Source organism: Dichomitus squalens (genome assembly GCF_000275845.1).
Source record: "Dichomitus squalens LYAD-421 SS1 unplaced genomic scaffold DICSQscaffold_1, whole genome shotgun sequence".
Lineage (NCBI taxonomy): Eukaryota > Fungi > Basidiomycota > Agaricomycetes > Polyporales > Polyporaceae > Dichomitus > Dichomitus squalens.
The window spans coordinates 362,735-379,825 of NW_006766883.1; the positions used below are offsets into that span (position 1 = coordinate 362,735).

General features: G+C 56.7%; 8 protein-coding genes across 8 annotated transcripts; 1 reads left to right on the forward strand and 7 right to left on the reverse strand.

The window, feature by feature from the left end:
• Positions 1-169: 169 nt before the first annotated feature.
• On the reverse strand, positions 170-586 carry DICSQDRAFT_142080 (uncharacterized protein; the record flags this gene model as incomplete). Its single annotated transcript, XM_007359983.1, has 3 exons — positions 170-325; positions 383-439; positions 500-586. 3 exons carry the CDS (start codon positions 584-586, stop codon positions 170-172), a joined length of 300 nt encoding a protein of 99 aa, XP_007360045.1.
• A 1,147-nt stretch (positions 587-1,733) lies between these two features.
• DICSQDRAFT_75219 (uncharacterized protein) lies at positions 1,734-4,132 on the reverse strand. The gene is made up of 7 exons (XM_007359984.1): positions 3,703-4,132; positions 3,464-3,642; positions 3,342-3,410; positions 2,803-3,289; positions 2,658-2,727; positions 2,513-2,599; positions 1,734-2,450 (listed from the first exon to the last, which is right to left on the reverse strand). Exons 1-7 carry the CDS (start codon positions 4,042-4,044, stop codon positions 2,344-2,346), a joined length of 1,341 nt encoding a protein of 446 aa, XP_007360046.1. The 5' UTR covers positions 4,045-4,132; the 3' UTR covers positions 1,734-2,343.
• Positions 4,133-4,939: 807 nt separating this feature from the next.
• On the forward strand, positions 4,940-7,321 carry DICSQDRAFT_47508 (MFS general substrate transporter; the record flags this gene model as incomplete). The annotated part of the gene is made up of 13 exons (XM_007359841.1): positions 4,940-5,165; positions 5,225-5,245; positions 5,302-5,368; positions 5,422-5,733; positions 5,850-5,908; positions 5,960-6,241; positions 6,268-6,391; positions 6,444-6,465; positions 6,526-6,552; positions 6,609-6,700; positions 6,771-6,816; positions 6,917-7,095; positions 7,159-7,321. 13 exons carry the CDS (start codon positions 4,940-4,942, stop codon positions 7,319-7,321), a joined length of 1,620 nt encoding a protein of 539 aa, XP_007359903.1.
• A 445-nt stretch (positions 7,322-7,766) lies between these two features.
• Positions 7,767-9,449, reverse strand: DICSQDRAFT_36006 (uncharacterized protein; the record flags this gene model as incomplete). The annotated part of the gene is made up of 10 exons (XM_007359697.1): positions 7,767-7,816; positions 7,876-8,188; positions 8,247-8,293; positions 8,350-8,445; positions 8,560-8,681; positions 8,751-8,842; positions 8,902-9,065; positions 9,123-9,129; positions 9,204-9,317; positions 9,411-9,449. Coding segments are annotated over 10 exons (1,044 nt in total), but the record flags the coding sequence as incomplete, so codon positions are not given.
• Positions 9,450-9,734: 285 nt separating this feature from the next.
• DICSQDRAFT_94918 (CBS-domain-containing protein) lies at positions 9,735-12,554 on the reverse strand (the record flags this gene model as incomplete). The annotated part of the gene is made up of 6 exons (XM_007359985.1): positions 9,735-10,845; positions 10,903-10,997; positions 11,048-11,576; positions 11,635-11,769; positions 11,822-12,100; positions 12,363-12,554. The coding sequence occupies 6 exons, from the start codon at positions 12,552-12,554 to the stop codon at positions 9,922-9,924; spliced, it is 2,154 nt and encodes a 717-aa protein (XP_007360047.1). The 3' UTR covers positions 9,735-9,921.
• Positions 12,555-12,809: 255 nt separating this feature from the next.
• On the reverse strand, positions 12,810-13,177 carry DICSQDRAFT_46824 (uncharacterized protein; the record flags this gene model as incomplete). The annotated part of the gene is made up of 2 exons (XM_007359798.1): positions 12,810-12,916; positions 12,973-13,177. 2 exons carry the CDS (start codon positions 13,175-13,177, stop codon positions 12,810-12,812), a joined length of 312 nt encoding a protein of 103 aa, XP_007359860.1.
• Positions 13,178-13,200: 23 nt separating this feature from the next.
• On the reverse strand, positions 13,201-14,679 carry DICSQDRAFT_94922 (uncharacterized protein). The gene is made up of 8 exons (XM_007359986.1): positions 14,653-14,679; positions 14,478-14,580; positions 14,372-14,414; positions 14,294-14,306; positions 14,194-14,241; positions 14,087-14,141; positions 13,875-14,033; positions 13,201-13,822 (listed from the first exon to the last, which is right to left on the reverse strand). Exons 1-8 carry the CDS (start codon positions 14,665-14,667, stop codon positions 13,476-13,478), a joined length of 783 nt encoding a protein of 260 aa, XP_007360048.1. The 5' UTR covers positions 14,668-14,679; the 3' UTR covers positions 13,201-13,475.
• Positions 14,680-14,943: 264 nt separating this feature from the next.
• On the reverse strand, positions 14,944-17,087 carry DICSQDRAFT_176321 (DEAD-domain-containing protein). The gene is made up of 6 exons (XM_007359987.1): positions 16,759-17,087; positions 16,475-16,674; positions 16,300-16,417; positions 15,945-16,246; positions 15,571-15,891; positions 14,944-15,521 (listed from the first exon to the last, which is right to left on the reverse strand). The coding sequence occupies exons 1-6, from the start codon at positions 17,027-17,029 to the stop codon at positions 15,075-15,077; spliced, it is 1,659 nt and encodes a 552-aa protein (XP_007360049.1). The 5' UTR covers positions 17,030-17,087; the 3' UTR covers positions 14,944-15,074.
• Positions 17,088-17,091: the final 4 nt, after the last annotated feature.

Below are 17,091 nucleotides of genomic sequence, written 5' to 3' on the forward strand. Positions count from 1 at the left end.
GTCTAATCTTGCTTTGGGCATACTTTGATTTGTGTAGCTTATTAGTGCTTACCGTATCCCTCTGCCATAATGGCCTAGCCGTCTCCGCTTTCGGAGCACACTCCTGATATCTTGACGTGCGCGTAGCTCCGAGCATGCATGTGAGAGAAAGCGTGAATGAAAAGCTCCGTCATCTCCGAAACCACCATACAACAATGAAGAACCAAAAGATGACGATGAGGAAGACTATGTACCACAACCAACGGCAACCCTGACGTACGGCCATGTTGTTCATGCGGCGGAACGTGCCTGCAAGGATACCGGAGGTCTCGGAGAAAGCGTCGTTCTGCATGCCATAGCATGAGAGGACTGTGCATGCCAGAAAGGAGAAATGCGAACGCACCATCTGGCTGAGTTGAATAGTCGAGTCCTTCACCTCGGACCCGATGGCCAAGGTGATCTACAGGCGGTCACCACACCTTTAGGGAACATGCACGTTACAGTCGAATATGTTACGTACATCCTTCAGTATCTTGACCTTGGCCGTCAGTCCCTCCAAGTGCTCGTCGTTCTGACTCTCCAGGTCGTCCGCATACCGCTGGCCCATTGGCGCAAACGGATTCTCCCTCCCTGCAACAGCAGCTCCGAGCGGTGACGAACGCCCAGAGGAGGGCGGGGTGCTGTAGTCGGGAGGGCCGAGGAGCTGAGAGCGGCTCTGCGCGTTGGTTCTATACCTGCATGTCATAATACGAATGGGAAAGCAACTTCAGTTAAGGTGTGCATGGATAACGAGTGATTATGCGTACCGTTGCGACATGTTGGGTGAGCAAGCCTGCTATACTCGATGCCTCATAGAAGTTGTGAATGTGGAAGAGGAGAACCAGCCAGATGAGGGAGCAGCTCAGACACGACCCACGACGTGTCCCGGCCGCAGAGCGCTTCTCCACATTGCGGCGCACGCGCCGGCTCCTCTCCGAAGCCGTGCTTGTCTGTAGTTCACCACAGTTATCTGACCCACGTCTCGTTCTGGTCTGTCTGCTTCCTGTTTGTCCTACCCCGGTGACGAACACTCGCCCAACCTGGTTGTATCATACTGAGCTGGCTTGCTCCTGTGAGGTACCAGGCTCCACCCCTGCAGCCTTTGATTCAGTCATACATGACGTTGGCCAAAACGGTACAGAAGTGGTCCCCCAGAGCGGCGACTTCGTGCCATGACCCGAGCGTCGGTACATGGAGGTTATCACGCCGTGCAACCTACGGGCCCATGTGCATGGTGATGCCCCAGCTACCTGACGCATGTCGTGGCCCGGCCGGCTGCCGAGGTCGTCTGGCGTGTAAACGCCAATTCGCTGACGAATACGACGAGACACCGTTCTTCATGACTCGTGAGGTTGCGCGGCACTGGAACACATTTTGTAAGTCTGGGTCTTACCGAGTACGACATCGCCGTGGTCGTTTTAGGAGCATCACAGTACCAGATACATCTCGACCTGCTTCGATTTGGCCGAGGAAGAGGCCGTCGCCAGGCCGGAACTATGTATACACATCATCATACATCGCTCGCGGGGCGGAGCAGACGGGCGCGGCCCTGCGGGGAACGTGCAAAGTTGTTATATTTACATTCGACCCTGCAGCAGGGCCGCGCGCGCGGACCCACGAACGGCGGACGACTGTCACGGACGCTCGTCAACCGAGCAACGCGGCATCGCGAACGCCGCGCGGATAGAGCGGGTGCTCGGGTGCACAACGTCGTGACCAAACGAAAACGTTTGCATTGTGCTAGCAATACAATATCTGCGAGGATAGCGCGCCGGACCGAGAGCTCGCCGAAGCGAGGTGGCGCGCATGTCTGGTGCAAGAAAGCGAACGTCGACTAAGCCATATCTACCAGGCAAAAGAGAGCGCTAGTGAACTGCAGGGTGCGTGCGAAGCAAATCATATACGGAAGCGCAAGTGCGTATAGTGTATTGAGCGCCGCCCAGTGTCAAGAACCAGCAAGTCGGGCGGGAGATATGGTACGGATAAAAGACGAGACGGATGGCGATCGGATGTGAGGAAGGCGGGGCAAGTAATCTGGGGGATACAACAACTGCGGGGTCGTTGTTCGCGGCGGGGAGTATGAAAGTCGATTACGGGGAAAGGGCAAACTTGCAGTGCGATATTCGATGAGATAGAGAGAGGGTACTATTGCAAGACGTAAGTATGGTCCGAGAAGAATCAGAGCGATATACGCGATCCGCGTCGCGAATGTGCAGTGCCCAAGGATGTGGATGTGCTGCACTGGGCTGGAGGGAATGTTACAAGTTGGGCGTAAGATCATCGTACAAGGCAAGTCCGTTCGAGGCTTTGGCGCAATACTACACATCAATCGATACTCATCCGGTTTGGATGGGTACTCATTGGGCCGCGATGTACGTATTGCGACTTCCCGCGGGCTAGCCCGCCTGCGGTCTTGTGCTTATTCTTCTCGACTATGGCGCGTTCGTCTGGTCAGAAGAGCGCGTCCATGACTGAGATGCAGATGATGACTTACTTTGCGCCTTCAACCCACGGCCAAAGTTGCTCATGACCAGAAGGGCAAAAATGAAGGTGATAATGAGAAGAATGATCGCGATGATAGCTGTGGAGATAGCGACGTTAAACCACCAGCGTCTCTGATAGGACAGACCAAGACATACAGAATGTGGTGAGCGTCTGCCACACTTCGCTGAATGTAGGCGTTGCCTTGAAACGCAGGACCTTGACAAGCTGCGGAAAGGAAGACGCCGGGATCAGTTCGTTGGCACGGTCTCATTGCTCGCGACCCGTTGCGCCACTACCCACCTTGTAGACGAAGTACACCATGGCACCACCACAGCCCGTCATGAAGCTGAGCATCATCCACTTGTTCTCGTGTCGCGCGGCCAGGTGGCCCTCGATGAGGACGACGATAGACAACGGAAGCGCGGCGCAAGTGAGATAAAACTCAGCATTGTGCGAGCTGAGAACCAGGAAGATGAACTGGACGGAGAAGCCGACCCAGAAGAAGAGGTCGAACTTGACGAGACAGAGGAAGATCTGGTGGTGGGTAAACATGGTCTTAATCCTGCGGTCTGCGCCCAGGAACTTGTAGACCTTCCAGCCGAACTCGGTGTAGATCTTCCATCCCAGTGCGATGTAGGCAACCTCGGCGACGGAGATGACAATAGGAATAATGATGGCGAGAGTGTTGATTGAGACGTGGGTGATACCGTCGCTAGAGGCAAGCGGCACGGCATTGATTTCGGTGATTTGGATGATAGCGTAGAGGAGGAAGAGGGCATTGAAGATGCTAGGGAGAGTTCAGCCAGAGCTCAGCACATCTTGGGTGAAAAGGAACGTACGCGAGAGAGATGAACTGCAGCACGTTACGGGCCCATACTGCATCCAAAGCCATGATGAACTGGAAAACGCTAGAGAAGCGTTGACCGCAAAGTACGCGGGGTGGGTGCGGAGAGGTACTCACTGAGCCATGGCGAAGATGCTGAGGTAGACAGGCATTCGCCGAGTAGCCATGTCCTGACTTTGCGAGGAGTGGGCTTGGTGGAAGCGCAGGAAGATGTCACCCTCTATTGCAAGATCGATTGCAGTCTCGACGAGGACAGTGAGGAGGTACAGCCGGCATGCTAATGAATCGGGAATATACTGGATTGAAGTAACGTTTGGACGACGGCTGTGGCGACGAGGAATGGACAAGAGACGTACGCTTCGCCATGTCTTCTTCTCCTTCTCTGCTGTCTCTTCCTTCGCTAGCTGTGGTGGATACTCCCAGTCTGGAGGATCTCGGCCGTGGCCGTCGAGGCTCTTGAAGTCTTTCGAGGTCTCGTAGGAATGTTTGGACAAGGGGACGGAGGGTTGACGGCCATGCCGTGACATAGAGGCAGGGTCTACAGCGAATGTCCGGTTCGCTTGGGTGCCGTATGGTGTGGCATACTGGTCGATGAGGTCGTCATACGGGGCTTTGATCTCGTCGTCGCGTGAGGTGGTGGGGTAGACGGGGGCAGGGTACTGAGGGTAAGATGGGTCGTTTGGGGTGTGGGCGGGCATGGTTAAAGAATGACTGGAGGTTGGTTGTTCGGCCTGCGAGGAGGAGGAGAAGGAACGAAGGGAGTCCGACGCGGCTTGGCGGAGGCGGACAGTCACAGCGGTCAACGGGCAGCGATCCCCAGTCGAGGGCGAGCGAGTCAGGCGCCCGTAGCTGCACTGGCCCCAGTTCCCGTAGTGACCGCCGAAGCGCCCTTCTTTGCCCGCCGCAATCCCGCCTCGGCTTTTTGTCCACACTCAACAGCCACCGTTGTCTTCCCGGCCACCGCACACATTCCAGTCGTCGTCGAGCCACTAAGATACTGACGGTCCAGGCCTCAGGCCTACTAGCGGCAACTGCAGCATGTATGCGCTGCCGTACATCGCTTGCACTTCTTCCAAGCACAGTCAGACTGAATTTCAGGATCAAACTCGTTTTCCGCGACGGCTGCGCTCGTGGGCGGACACGGCATACCGTCCGTGATATGACACCTGCAACCTAGCTGGCAAGTGACCTTTCACTCCTCCGTGATTTTCACGTCAGCTTCAGTCAACTGATACACGCTCCATTTGACTCTTAGCACCTTAGATGTTTGTCTGACTCCGAAGCAATGAGCGACACGCTCAATCAGACCGGCGTCGCCTGAAGACGTCATAAGCCAGCCTTTGCGTCCGTCATGCGCGCATAGTCACTCTCCGTCGTCCAATCGCCTCTTCCTTGGGGTTTCCTCTCGTCGGCGTCCTTGAAAGTGGAACGCCAGTTGTACGTGTACGTCGGATACCTCATGTCGAAGTCGAAGATCTTGGGGCGTTCAGTATCGGCTCCAGTCTGTTCTGCACCACTGCAGCTCGTGTATATATACGGTTTTCATGGCAGGAGACATGGACATCCTTGTCTCTCCGTCGTCCCCCTTGCAACATGCAATCATCCAACATAGCTTGCGATGTATCTACACATCGGACCCAGACGCCAGAAACTGAACGTGCCACTATCTCTTTCCCACATGACATCTCCAGCAGGGAGAAGCGTCTGCAGATTTCTCCTCCGCCGCCCAGAACCCCCGAAGTTCTCCTGCCTGAACGCTCAAGGATACGCCTAGCTTCAGCCTTCTTCGCCCTGCTCACCCTTGGCTGGGGCGATGGAGGTACGCCCAGTCTTTCCTTCGCATATCCTCGGCCAGCGCATCTCACTCGATACGTTCAGTCACTGGTACTCTGCTGCCTTGTGAGAATCATTGCCCAGGACTAGCATCTCGTTCTCATTAACATATGTCCTACAAGACTTTGAGCGTGACTTCAACCTCAGCTTCATGACTTCCTCCCTTCTCTTCGTGGCAAGCGCACTAGGGTTTGTCTCTCCTGGGTCAGTTGTCCATCCCAACTCACTGTTGTCCTGTGCAGATACGCACTGGGGACCATCTCAGTAGAGTTCGTCACGCGTATCCTCGGCAGAGGGCGTTTTTGCGCTAGCAAACTTCCCTCCCTATTCTCCTTCCCATCCTTCCGTAAACCAGAGCCCAAGCCTCATGAAAAGGACGAGTCTATAATGGGCTTCTCCATCTCTCGATGCAGATTCTTTACCATGGTCCTGGCAAGCATCCTCCACTCCACATTTTTCGTTGTCATGGGGTGCAAGCTGGGCTTCCCTAGCATGATGGTCGCGTATGCCATTTCGGCGTTCTCAAGATCATTCATTCTAGGTGCGCGTGATCAGTTTGGACGCTGGCCTGGCTCTGAAACTGACGGTCGACCCGTTCCTCATTGTAGCCACACTGTAATGGTGCCTTTCAAGCTATCTCGCTCCGCTCATCTGACGTCTTTGCCTCCAGTAACGTGTATGTCTCTTCCACCTCAAAGCGCGGGCTAGGGTACATGTATGGATCGTGGGGTAAGCGCACGCGCCTATTCCTCCTGCCATTCCCTAAGGGTATTCCCCTAGCTATCGGTGCATTCGGCGCCCCCCTCGTCTGCCAGAGCGTGATCGCAACGGGCATTCGCTGGGCGAACTTTTACTTCGGATCCCTCGTTCTCTCGGGCATCAACACGTCCCTCATCACCTTCGCGTTCCGCCCGACTCCCCGCGAACTCCAGCAGGACGCTGACTTTGCGTGGAGCCTCTTGCGGTCATCGACTTCTTCTCCAGATGCGGTCAGCCCCGCCACGACCATGGTGTCGAATCCACACCCGTCGCCGACCGATAGCTCTGCGCCTATCCTGCCCGGTAAGGTTGTGGGGCCTCATAGTGAGCTCAATGTACGCTATCGTTGGAACGGAGGCGGCTCATCAGATGGCATCTGCCAGCATACTCGATTGCGCTCAGAAAGCCGAAGCTTTGGTCGTCGGCCATTTTCTCAATGCTCTATACGGGGAGGTGGGTGATGTCCCCGTGCCCCAGCTAGGCATACTGACATAGCAGCTCATAGCGAGAGCTCCACGCAAGGATTTGTAAGTGCTGCTGAAGCCGACCGCTCCGTCGTTGTGCTGTTGACGCCTCCTACCCCGTAGATTGTCATCTACCTGCTAAACATCCGTGTACGGTGTCCCGGTGCATGATTATCTGCCGACAAGTACTCACATTTCCCTTACAGAACGCCAATCCCGACACAGTGGGCTACGTGACCAGTGGATTCTGGGGCGGCATGGCGATCAGCCGTTTCCTGTGGGGATTCCTTGGGAACATGTCAGTATGATACTGTTTCCCACTGTCTAGCTAGGGTTGTCAGGCACTCACAACTTTCTTGTGAGGGCAGCGTCACCTTTCCCCAGCGCAAGTGGATCGTTCAAGCATGCATGTACGTAACTGTGTAACCACCGGCGATTGATTGCTAACCTCCTTCCTTTTGCAGTCGTGCGTATGACGACCAATCTCAGCTATGCTTACCATGTCGACTGATAGCTCCTTCCAGTCACAGCAGCCTGCATGCACCTCCTTATCTGGTTCGTGCCTTCCTTCATCGAGAACGCGTTCTCAGCCGCAGTCGTCGGCCTCATGTACGGCCCCATATACCCCGCGAACCTGGCCACCGCCCGTGATCTACTGCCAGCAGAAGTCCACCTCGTGTCCTTGGCCATTGTGTACGCTCCTGCTTTCGCTCACGCAGGGAGTCACTACACTGACGCGACGTATGCGGTCCATAGCGCTGCATTCGGTAGCTTCGGCGCTGCCCTCTTCCCGTTCATCGCCGGGACCCTCTCGACTGTTGTCGGACCCCGCACTCTGCCTTACTTGACCGTCTCGCAATGCGTCGCGATGTTCTGCTTGTGGTCGTTCTTTCCTTCTCAAATACCCGCTCAGCTTTGACCCAATAATCACGCACGTGCTCGCGCCTTGCTACCGTTAATCAGATCTAGAGATAGATTACTCACTGCTTGCTTCCAAGCTCGTCCTACCGTCGTTGAAGCCAGCAAGACTATGCTGAATGCTTCTTGCTGTATGTTTTACCATACAGGGCAGCAGTGCTGCTTTGATAAATCAATTCCATGTTTAACTGACCTTCACAGAATCTATACTCGACAGGGCCCAGAACGCCTGGAGGTGCGCAAGCGAACAGTTGTGGTACATAGAGTACAAGAGCGAGATGTGTGATATCCTACGCTGGGCAGCAGCAAAGCTACGGAATGATGCGGTACATACATACATATCGAGGTCCCTAAGAGCGGGGCAAGAGGCAAGGAAAGCACGGGCACAACAAACGACAATTACAATCAGGACGAAACAGCATTAGACGAGCGCCGCTCCATCAGTCGCTGTCAGTATCAGTGGAGGACCCGGTTTCGTCGCCGTGCCCGTCCACGTCTGCGGGGATGTCCTTCAGTCCCCATATCAAAGATGAAGGGTAGCACCGCAAGACTTACCGACGAACAAGTCCGTCTCGTGCATTCTGATGACTGGTACCGCAGGCGGTGGTCGCGGAGGGCTCGGCATGCGTGGCGGTAGTGGGGCCCCACGTCCCTTGCCGTTCGCCTGCTTGGATTTGAGCGTCGCGTTGCTGATCGCTGGACTCCGGATGACCGTCGACGCTTGCGTCGATATTGAGCGTGCCGGCGAAGATAGTCGTGTCCCCGACTCTGGGGACGAGGAGCGCTGTTCTCGATGGAGAGACGAGACTGTGGACGAAGCGCGCAGCTTCGATGGGATGCGAGCGGCGCTCGAAGTCACAGATAGGAGCTGCATAGCAATTCAGACTGTGAGCTTCGACACGAAAAATTCCGCTCGGTTGCCTTACGTTGTTTGAGGGTTCGGGGTCGGGTTTGATACGGGCTGCAGGAGACGCTATTCTCTCCGCATCAGCACGCGTGCATCATAGCATTGTCGCACGTCCAACTGACCTGCAGTCTTCTGCTTCTTTGACTTCTTCATGGGAGAAACCGACGGGGAAGCCGTCTGGTCAGCATCCAAGGCGTGAGCACATTGTCCAAGGATGCCTCATCAAGCAATAAGGCACGTACTCGCTTGCCATTAGTATTGAATGAGGCATCGTCTGCGAATGCAAATGTGAGGGAATATCGTCTATAGCGCAGGAGAACATGTCGACGTACCCGACTTCTTCGCCTTTGACTTCCCCTTGCCCTTCGGTGGTGGTCTAGGCGAGTCCTCGTATCCATCCACCGCCTCGGAAGCGAGTCGCGGCGAGCCGGCCTTCCCAGCCTCACTCCCAAGCCTGTAAGGGGGAGGGGGACGATCAGATCCCGTCTCTCCCAGCGGTGGCACGCAAAGCAAAGAAACGTACTTGGCCTTCACGGACGCATTCCGCGCAGCCCCTCTTCTGTTCCCAAGGCCCATACATCCCGCCAGATGCGGCGCATAGCGATTTGACGCAATCTAGAACAACACAACACAATTCCCAGGGTGCCCGCCTAGGCACTCCGTCATGGACGCACCTGCCGCTTGCACTCGAGGCACTCGAAGTACACATTCCCGTCCTTGCCGTTCACGGGCGTGTTCGTCCCCGTCGCGGACGGGCTCTCCCCGTTCTTGAGGTCGCCCGATGGGGTCGGTATCCTCGAGCCGTTCGCGTTCGCGTTCGACGGCCCGGGCACATGCACTGTATGACCAGCCCGCGTTCATTTAGCCTCGGTACAGTACACAGGACCAGAACAACGAGCAAGCTAACCTGCACCACACCTGGTCCGCGGCATGCGTCAGTATATGAGGTATGCTCGAGGCATCATTGCCTTGGCACGCACCTCGTATGGCAGACGTCGCAGACCGCCCGGGACCTCGCGATCTCCTTGTGCGACTCCTGCACGACGTCCATGAGGATCTCCTCCAGCATTGCCGCAAATATCGTCGAGCTCTGCAAGACCACCAGGCACGGTCAGCATACATAAGCGCAGCGCGCGCGAGGAGAGTGGCATGCGGCGACATTGACGAAGCGGACTGCACTCACGAGCTCGGCGACGGCCTCGTCGCGCTCTCGTTTGGGCATGGTTGAGCGCTAGCCCCTGACGGACATGTACGGGGTTGCGCGACGAGTCTCCGGACGTCGGGGGGCGGGCGAACGGCGGTGGAGGACTGGTGGCGGCAGAGGAGGACGGTTGCGGCGCGTCCGAGTCTGACTGGCCCGATCATGCTAAACGCGTCTTCCGCACGTGGCCTCCATGCTCCCTGCACCGCAGAAACCTTATTCATTCCCGCTTCTCTGGGCCAATATATTTCTCCTGCTCGCCAAGCGCCAACTTATCCCTTCTCGATCCTATAACCATGTATTCTAGTTGTATGTCGTTACGTGCGTCAAACATTCGTGAGCAAAGATGGATATCATCATATAGCAGGCCTGGGCGACAGGACACTGAGAGCAAACTAAGGTATTCAGGGAGCGAACGTTCATAAGCAATCCAGCCGTCCACGGCTCCTTCCCTCCCAAGCACCCACGCATCCAGCACGTACTGCATCATCATCTATCTTGTCAGACGAGAAATTGTGAAGACACCCAAGATGACCGCCGCCAACGCGCCGATGCTCGCGGGCAACAGCAGGTCCTTCGGGATACCCAGCACCAGCTCCGGCTCGGCAGGAGGGTGCGGCACGTACGGCGGCGGCGCGTACACGCTGGGGGCAGGCGTCACTACGGAGGGCGTGGGCGCGGGCGCGACCTCCGTCTTCTCCACCTCCTTCACCTCCTGGGCCGCGGCAGCCGCGACCGCCTCAGCCTGCCTCGCGCTCTTCTCCGCCATGGCGTCCGCCCAGCCCCTGCCCCCCTGGATGAACAGGACGACACGGTCTTGGCTCGCCGCACGCGCGATTTTCACCGCGTCCGACACGTCCGAGTCGGAGGTGATGAGCACGACGTCGCCGTCCGCGTCCGTATACGAGAGCGTGAAGTCGGTCGGGTCCGGAGGAGGCTCGTTCGGGTCCTCGTTCTTGTAGTTAGTAAAGAAGGGATCGGTCGCAAGCTTCCCGCCGACGATCTCGCGGAGCGTCTCCACATTATCGTGGCGCGCCTGGAACCGGTGGGTACGGCCGCTCGGCGTGCGGAACTTGAAGACATAGGTGCCGTCATCGACGGGCGGAATGGAAGCTGGGGGGCCGACGATAGAAGGGACGCCATCCTGCTTGCCGTAGCCCGCGAGGGCGGACTCCTGGTCGTCGTCGACGACCGACGCGGAGTCGTTGGGGTGGACCTCGGAGTGTGGGGACTGCACGAGATGCGACATGCTGCGCGAGAATTTGCGCGAGTGCGACACACTATCGGCATGGTAGTGCGATCCAGAGAGCACCGACTCGGTATCGTCACCCGCGCCAAGGGACTCAAAGAAGCGGCCCCACATAGGGCCACCCTCAGGCTCGTTTTCACCACCAGCCTCAACCGACATAGCGTTCATCTGAAACGGACACCGCTAAGCCAATCTTCGTACAAGCAGTTGATCCGTCATGCTCACCTGCTCCAGAGTCGCGTACGTCAACTTAAGAACGTCGACGATGGCGACCAAGCGGCCGTCAGCCTCCACGACAGGCAAGTTAAGGTAGTGACCAACTAATAATCCCATCAGCGACCGCACATGCACAGCTCACGTCGACACGCACTATGCATCTTCTTGAGGGCATCATGTATAGTCATGGTCGGCGGCGCGGTATCGGGGTGAGGGGTCATCACCCGCACAACACTACACCGCGTCGCGTCCAAGCCCGCGGCGATGACACGCAGAACGATATCCTTGCTCGTGAAGATACCCGCGATCTTCGCAGCGGTGGTATGACCAGGCGCGGCGGGCTCCATGACGCACACCGCCGTCGTCCTCCGCTCCTTCATGAGCTTCGCGACCTCCCTCACGGTCGTCTTCGGGCCGACGGTCGCAGGCTGCGTGCGCGAGTCCATGACGGTCGTGAGGTCCGGGAGCGCGGTCTTCTCGCGGAGCGCCTCGACGTACGAGAGCATCGCCGCGGCCTGCGGGTTGGAGCCCAGGCCCGCCCCAAGCTCAGACTGGACCCCAGCAAGCGCGCTGTAAAGCTTTTCCGAGGCGGAGGAGCTGCGCTCGACCTTGTCCAGGGCTTCGTGAAACACCTTTGTGATATCGAGCAATCCGACGACGTTGCCCTCTTCGTTGCAGACGGGCTGGACGATGGCTTGTGTCAACCAGACTGCAGTGGCACACGATAGCGCTTTGACGCACCAGATGCCTGAAGTGCTTTTGCACCATCAACTGGAGAGCCTCCGTCGCGCTGGTCGTGTCCCGAGTGACCATAGGGTTCCGGGTCATGATAACGCTGACTTGCGTCGTATGCGGGTCCAAGCCCTCGGCGGTGACCTAGTGCAAGACTCGGTACAATGTCTACCCGCCAGAAGTAAGACAAGCATACCCTGTAAGCCAAGTCCTTGGCTGTGAAGATACCGCTGAGGCCCTCATCGTCGTCTACGACAAGCACGCAGTCCGTCCGCTTCGCCGCGCACAGCTGACTCGCCTCGGACACCGTGATGTTCTCCGGGACGGTCAGAGCGGGGCTCGGCTTGAGCGCGGCGACGGTGCCCTTCTGCACGTTGGGCTTGTCCCTGCGGCGGCGGCCCCCGCCAGCACCAGGGCCGGTGGTGGAGATCGTGCGCTTGCGCGCCAGCTCGCCCTCGATCTTCTTCCGGATCGCCTGCACATGAATTCGGTCAGTACGTGGTGAGACTCGCGATGGGAGCCGACGACGCGAGATCGCGGCTGCGTGCTCGTTAGGAGGGGAGGAGACGCGCTCTGGGGGCGAGGACGTGGGTGTCTCGGACATGGTGCACGGCGTCCACGTGTATTGCGTCCTGGCTGAAGACGCACGCCCTTTTACGATACGCAATCTCTCCCGGAGCCAGAGCCAGTGCAGGTGACACGATCCCAAGCTTCGAGAGCGAGCGGGTGACACGTACCTCGTCCCTCTTGTTCTGCTTCCTCCGGGTCTCTGCCACGGAGCTAGATAGAGTCGACATGGACGAGTTAGGCTGGTGGCGGGACGGGAGAGGAGAGACTGCGCGGTCTGCGGGGAAGGGGATAGGAGAAGTAGCTCTGGGAGCGCCTGCGCTACGATTGTAGGAAGGAGATGGCACAGGGATTCGTGACATCGACGCTCGCAAACGTTCAGAAGCACGCCAACTCGCTCTCCTCAGCCCACTCGATCCCGGCGCCTGTTTTTCCCTGTTTGGCCCGAGCGGCTGCCCCAGGCCACCACGCTCGGCCCGGCCTGTGTTCAGCAGAAGCACGTCGTCATCATGGACCAAACTACATTCCTACAATACTGAAAGTACAAGACTGGCCACGGTATCCAAGCACTATCTGAAAGGGGGGAACTCTCGGAAGCGAGAACTTTGGGTGACCTCTCAACCAGAAACAATAGATTTGCCCGACCCCGATCTGCCCTTAGTAGTGCGACTGCGAGTGTACCAATAGTAGATCCCACCAACTACCAGGATAGCAAGGAAATTGGCTGTGGGATGATGACACATGTCAGACCCAGTTCGGTTCCCATGAACGGATACTTACCTGCGACGAAGCCAAGTACACCTTGGAAGAGGCCCGCAGCAAATGCAACGAGGGCCTGCGCCAGCTGGAGGATGCTGACCGCGACGTCCTGGAAGAGTGCAAAGATAGCCTGGAATACGGCGATAATGGAGTTGATCAACGATGCTCCGATGGCCGTGAGCGAGGAGAGCAGGTTAGCGACAGCACTGCCGAGTGAGTTGGACATGATTGCTGCAAATTCGTCCTTGGGGGGTGGGATGTTGTGAGGAGGAATTATGACGGTGCACTACGATCGACCGCGCCTTGTTATACCCCTCGCCGCGTGACGTCATGACGCTCGCAGGCGGAGTAGACGAGGAGCAAGCAAATCATGATTCGGGCTAGTGCGAATCTGACGTATACACGACATAGTTAGATTGCAATTTATTCTATCGTCCTACTGAATCCCAGAGAGTAGAGTTCGAGCAGAAGTCAAGACAAGTCGTTATAGGGAAACCGTTACTGTACTCGTTACGTTACAAAGCTCACTGCCGGCGTGCGCCCGCACCCGCACCTGCGCCGGCAGCGTTCGGACCCGCAGCAGCGGTCAGCGACGATCCTCCAAATCTGGCGATGATGCCCGCGAATTGAGTGTAGACCTGCGACAGCACAGGAGGCTTTCCAGGGCTGTTCACGAAGCCTAGAATCTTGGCATGGACGAAAGCGATCGCCTCACGTGTGAACTTGGACTGATACCAGCGCTGACGAAGGAAGAATGCGTAGACGAAGGGTGAAAGGAGGGCGTCGCGGAATGTCAACGTTCCGAAAATGACGCGCCCCATGATCAGGAGCTCAGTGAATGCAACAGCCTTCATCGCGTTATCGTAGTTGGCTGCGTGTGACATCAGTCGAAAGTTGCGGGAATGGAGAATCGTAACACGAACCCTTCACCCAGAGCTGCAGCTTCTTGGCCAAGGGATGAGGAGTGGGAGCGGCGCCTTGCTGAGCAGGCGGCCCAGGGGGAAGGAACTGGGGCATCAATGTCGTGCGCGTGAATGTGAGCGCGTGGAAGAGGGAAAAGATGGCGTAAGGCAAGAGCGCGACTGTCCAACTGGGCTTAGTAGACCCGGAGAGCTAGGATGTATTAGCCACGTACACGTAACGGGGCGCGAAGTCCACCACCAGAACGCAAGCAGGAAGTATTGCACATTCTACAGCGAACGCGTGAGACACATACAAACGTGGCAGGCACCCAGAGCGTACCTCATCCAGCAAGGCGCGCTTTATCCAAGCAGCGTTGGGTTGCGGCACCTGTGTCACCGTCGGTCGGTCTGGTCCGCGAACATCCATCGAAAGTACATACCCCTAGAGATTTTCTGGAGAGGCGAGCGTAAAATTTTTTGGGTACACGACTCGCAGAACGAGTGAATCAAAGACTTACTGGCATACGATGGCATAACTGACGAGCGCTCCCGTGAAGCTTGCTGTAGCCCCGAACCACCTTTCAACACCCCTCTCCAGGAACTCCTCAAGGCATAGTGACGCACCTTTGTACCAGAACGAGGAGACAGCTCTGAACAGCAACTTCGCGAGGAAGTACCGAAGCGAGCATATGAGTAGGAGGAAGTGGCCAGCAGCCCACAAGTAATGCTATAAACCCCGGAGCGTTGCATTCAGCATTTGCATCCAATGGAAATTCACTCGAGATCAGGTTGTACCGACCTGCGTCGTAGCCATTGCGCTCTTCAGTGCTGTCGTAGGGGGGCAAAACTTGAGTACGAAAGCGGGACGTGGACAAGTGACACAGGGAGCACCGCGCGGTGACGCACACGAGGTTCAGCTTTAGGGCCGGTCGCGCGGCACCACTTCATCGAGCGCCCGACAGGCACCAGCTTGCACCACTATCAACAGCTGCATCCCGCACGTAGGCCACGTTGCGGGACGCTGTCGGTCGTGCCCGCGGCTATCGCAACGTTGTGGGTCACGCCGGGTCGTTTGCAGCACGATAGCAATGAACCGATGCATAAGTAAACCTACGCGAAAGCACACGACACATCAGAGAACGACACGAGGGCTCAGGAGGAAGGCTCGGGTGGAACGGGGATCCAAGGGGATGGTCAGGACAGCCCGGACCGGAGGTGAGGTCAACCGCTCCATTGCGTCCCCTGCGTCCTCTGTTTCTTCCTTTCCATGCCTTTCTTGTACACCTCCTTCTCGAGCCGTTTCCGGCCAAGCGTCTCTTCTCGCCTCGATCTTGACTGCTCGCGCATACTTCTCCGCGAGCCCTGCTCCTCATCATCCTTCGCGTCCTCGTCGCCCGACTCTTTGTCCACCGCGTCGATCTCTTCCCAATCCTCCTCGTCGTAACCAGGCTCTCGCTTCCGCTTCGTAGCAGATTTGCCGCCGCCAACGTTGAGATTCACGCGTGGAGGTACGGGAAGGCCGAACGACTTCCCGACTTTGGTGAGGTCAAGTTGGTTGACGTCGTAAATCTTCTTCAGCGAGTACGATGCATACGCCTGCAGATATGACCGATAGCCGTCCCTAGCAGACTGGTAGAGGTGGTAGTTGCCTTGTAGCAGCCTCTCCAGCTGATGCGACAATCAGAGATGTACAAAAGGCGCCGAGATGGATGCGTACCTGTGACTGGATATTGCTGATCTTGTCAGCAGGAAAGGTGTATTCGTTCAGCGGAACCTTCGCCTCCTTGAGGTATCGAAGGAAGCCTAGTTCACTCGGGAGGAGGAACATGAGACTCTTGCCGGCATTTCCTGCACGAGCAGTACGGCCAACTCGGTGGATGTAGTCTCGAGGATCGTCTGGCGGGTCGTACTGAACAATCCAATCGACCCGAGGAATGTCGAGTCCTCGTGCCGCGACGTTTGTACAGAGGAGTATACCGGTCTCCGCATTGCGGAACTCCATGAATGTAGCAGTCCGCTTTTGTTGTTTTTGGTTACCCTGATATGCTCGTTAGCGCAATAACACTGGACAGCCGTGGGAAGGAGACATACATGGAGGTCAAGTACCGGCACGTCGATGTAGTTGAGGAGTTCGGCATGGTATTTCACCGATCTACAACTGGAGAAGAATACGATCGTCTTCTTCTTCATGTTCTTCTTGAGGAATGTAAACAGGAGGAGAAAGCGGCGATCAGAAGGGCAGACGACATAGCCTTGGGTTAGTGTAGAGACCGTGCTTGTGTCTTCGGTCTTGTCGACATCAACTAGAATGGGACCAGGGCGCAGCGATATTCGTGCGAGATCCGTGACCTTGCTGGTTTGGGTTGCTGAGAATAGCATAGATTGCCGGCCCTCTGGAGGACTCTCTGAGTATAGTCCTGGAGAACGGGTAGGAAGTAAGGCATACCGTTCGGAAGGGTGGCTATAATTTTCTTCATCTGCTCCTCAAACCCAACCTCCAATATCCGGTCCGCTTCATCGATTACGAGGCTCTTGAGGTTACGGAAGACAAAGCCCTTCGTCCCCTGATGCATCGAAGATATGAGCCTCAAGACACGGTATGATAGCTGAACGAGACGAACCTCCAAGTGGTCGATTAAACGACCGGGCGTCGCAATCAGGAGATTGACACCCTTCTGCAGCTTGATCTCCTCTCCCTTGCGAGTCGCGCCTCCCATGATGATACCAAACGTCTGTGAGTGGTACTGCATGAGCTCCCTGGCGACCTCAAAGATCTGCAGGGCAAGCTCGCGTGTGGGCGAGATAATGATAACACCGGTACCTAAACAAAATACAGAGTCGCAGCACATAGTCAGTAAAGCGATTGACAGATAGACAGAAAGACCCTGTCAAGGGTAAAACGTACCATTGCGAGGTTTGAATTTCAGTCGGTGCAGCAGTTCTACTGCAGGAATGAGGAAGGCCAGTGTCTTCCCAGAGCCCGTCCGCGCAGCACCTAACACGTCCTTCCCAGCAAGAAGAGGTGGTATAGATTTTTCCTGGATTGTAGTCATGGTCTCGAGCCCCATCTCCTTTAGGGCCTTCATCGTCGGCTCGGAGAGGTTCAGCTCCGAAAAAGGTTGGCGGGGGCGTTCTCCCTGCGGGGCAGCGGATGTGCTTGATTCGCCCATGGCCATAGATATTCAAACTATGCGCAATAGATGAAAATTCTCCAAGACCTAGAGGTACCAGTTAAAGT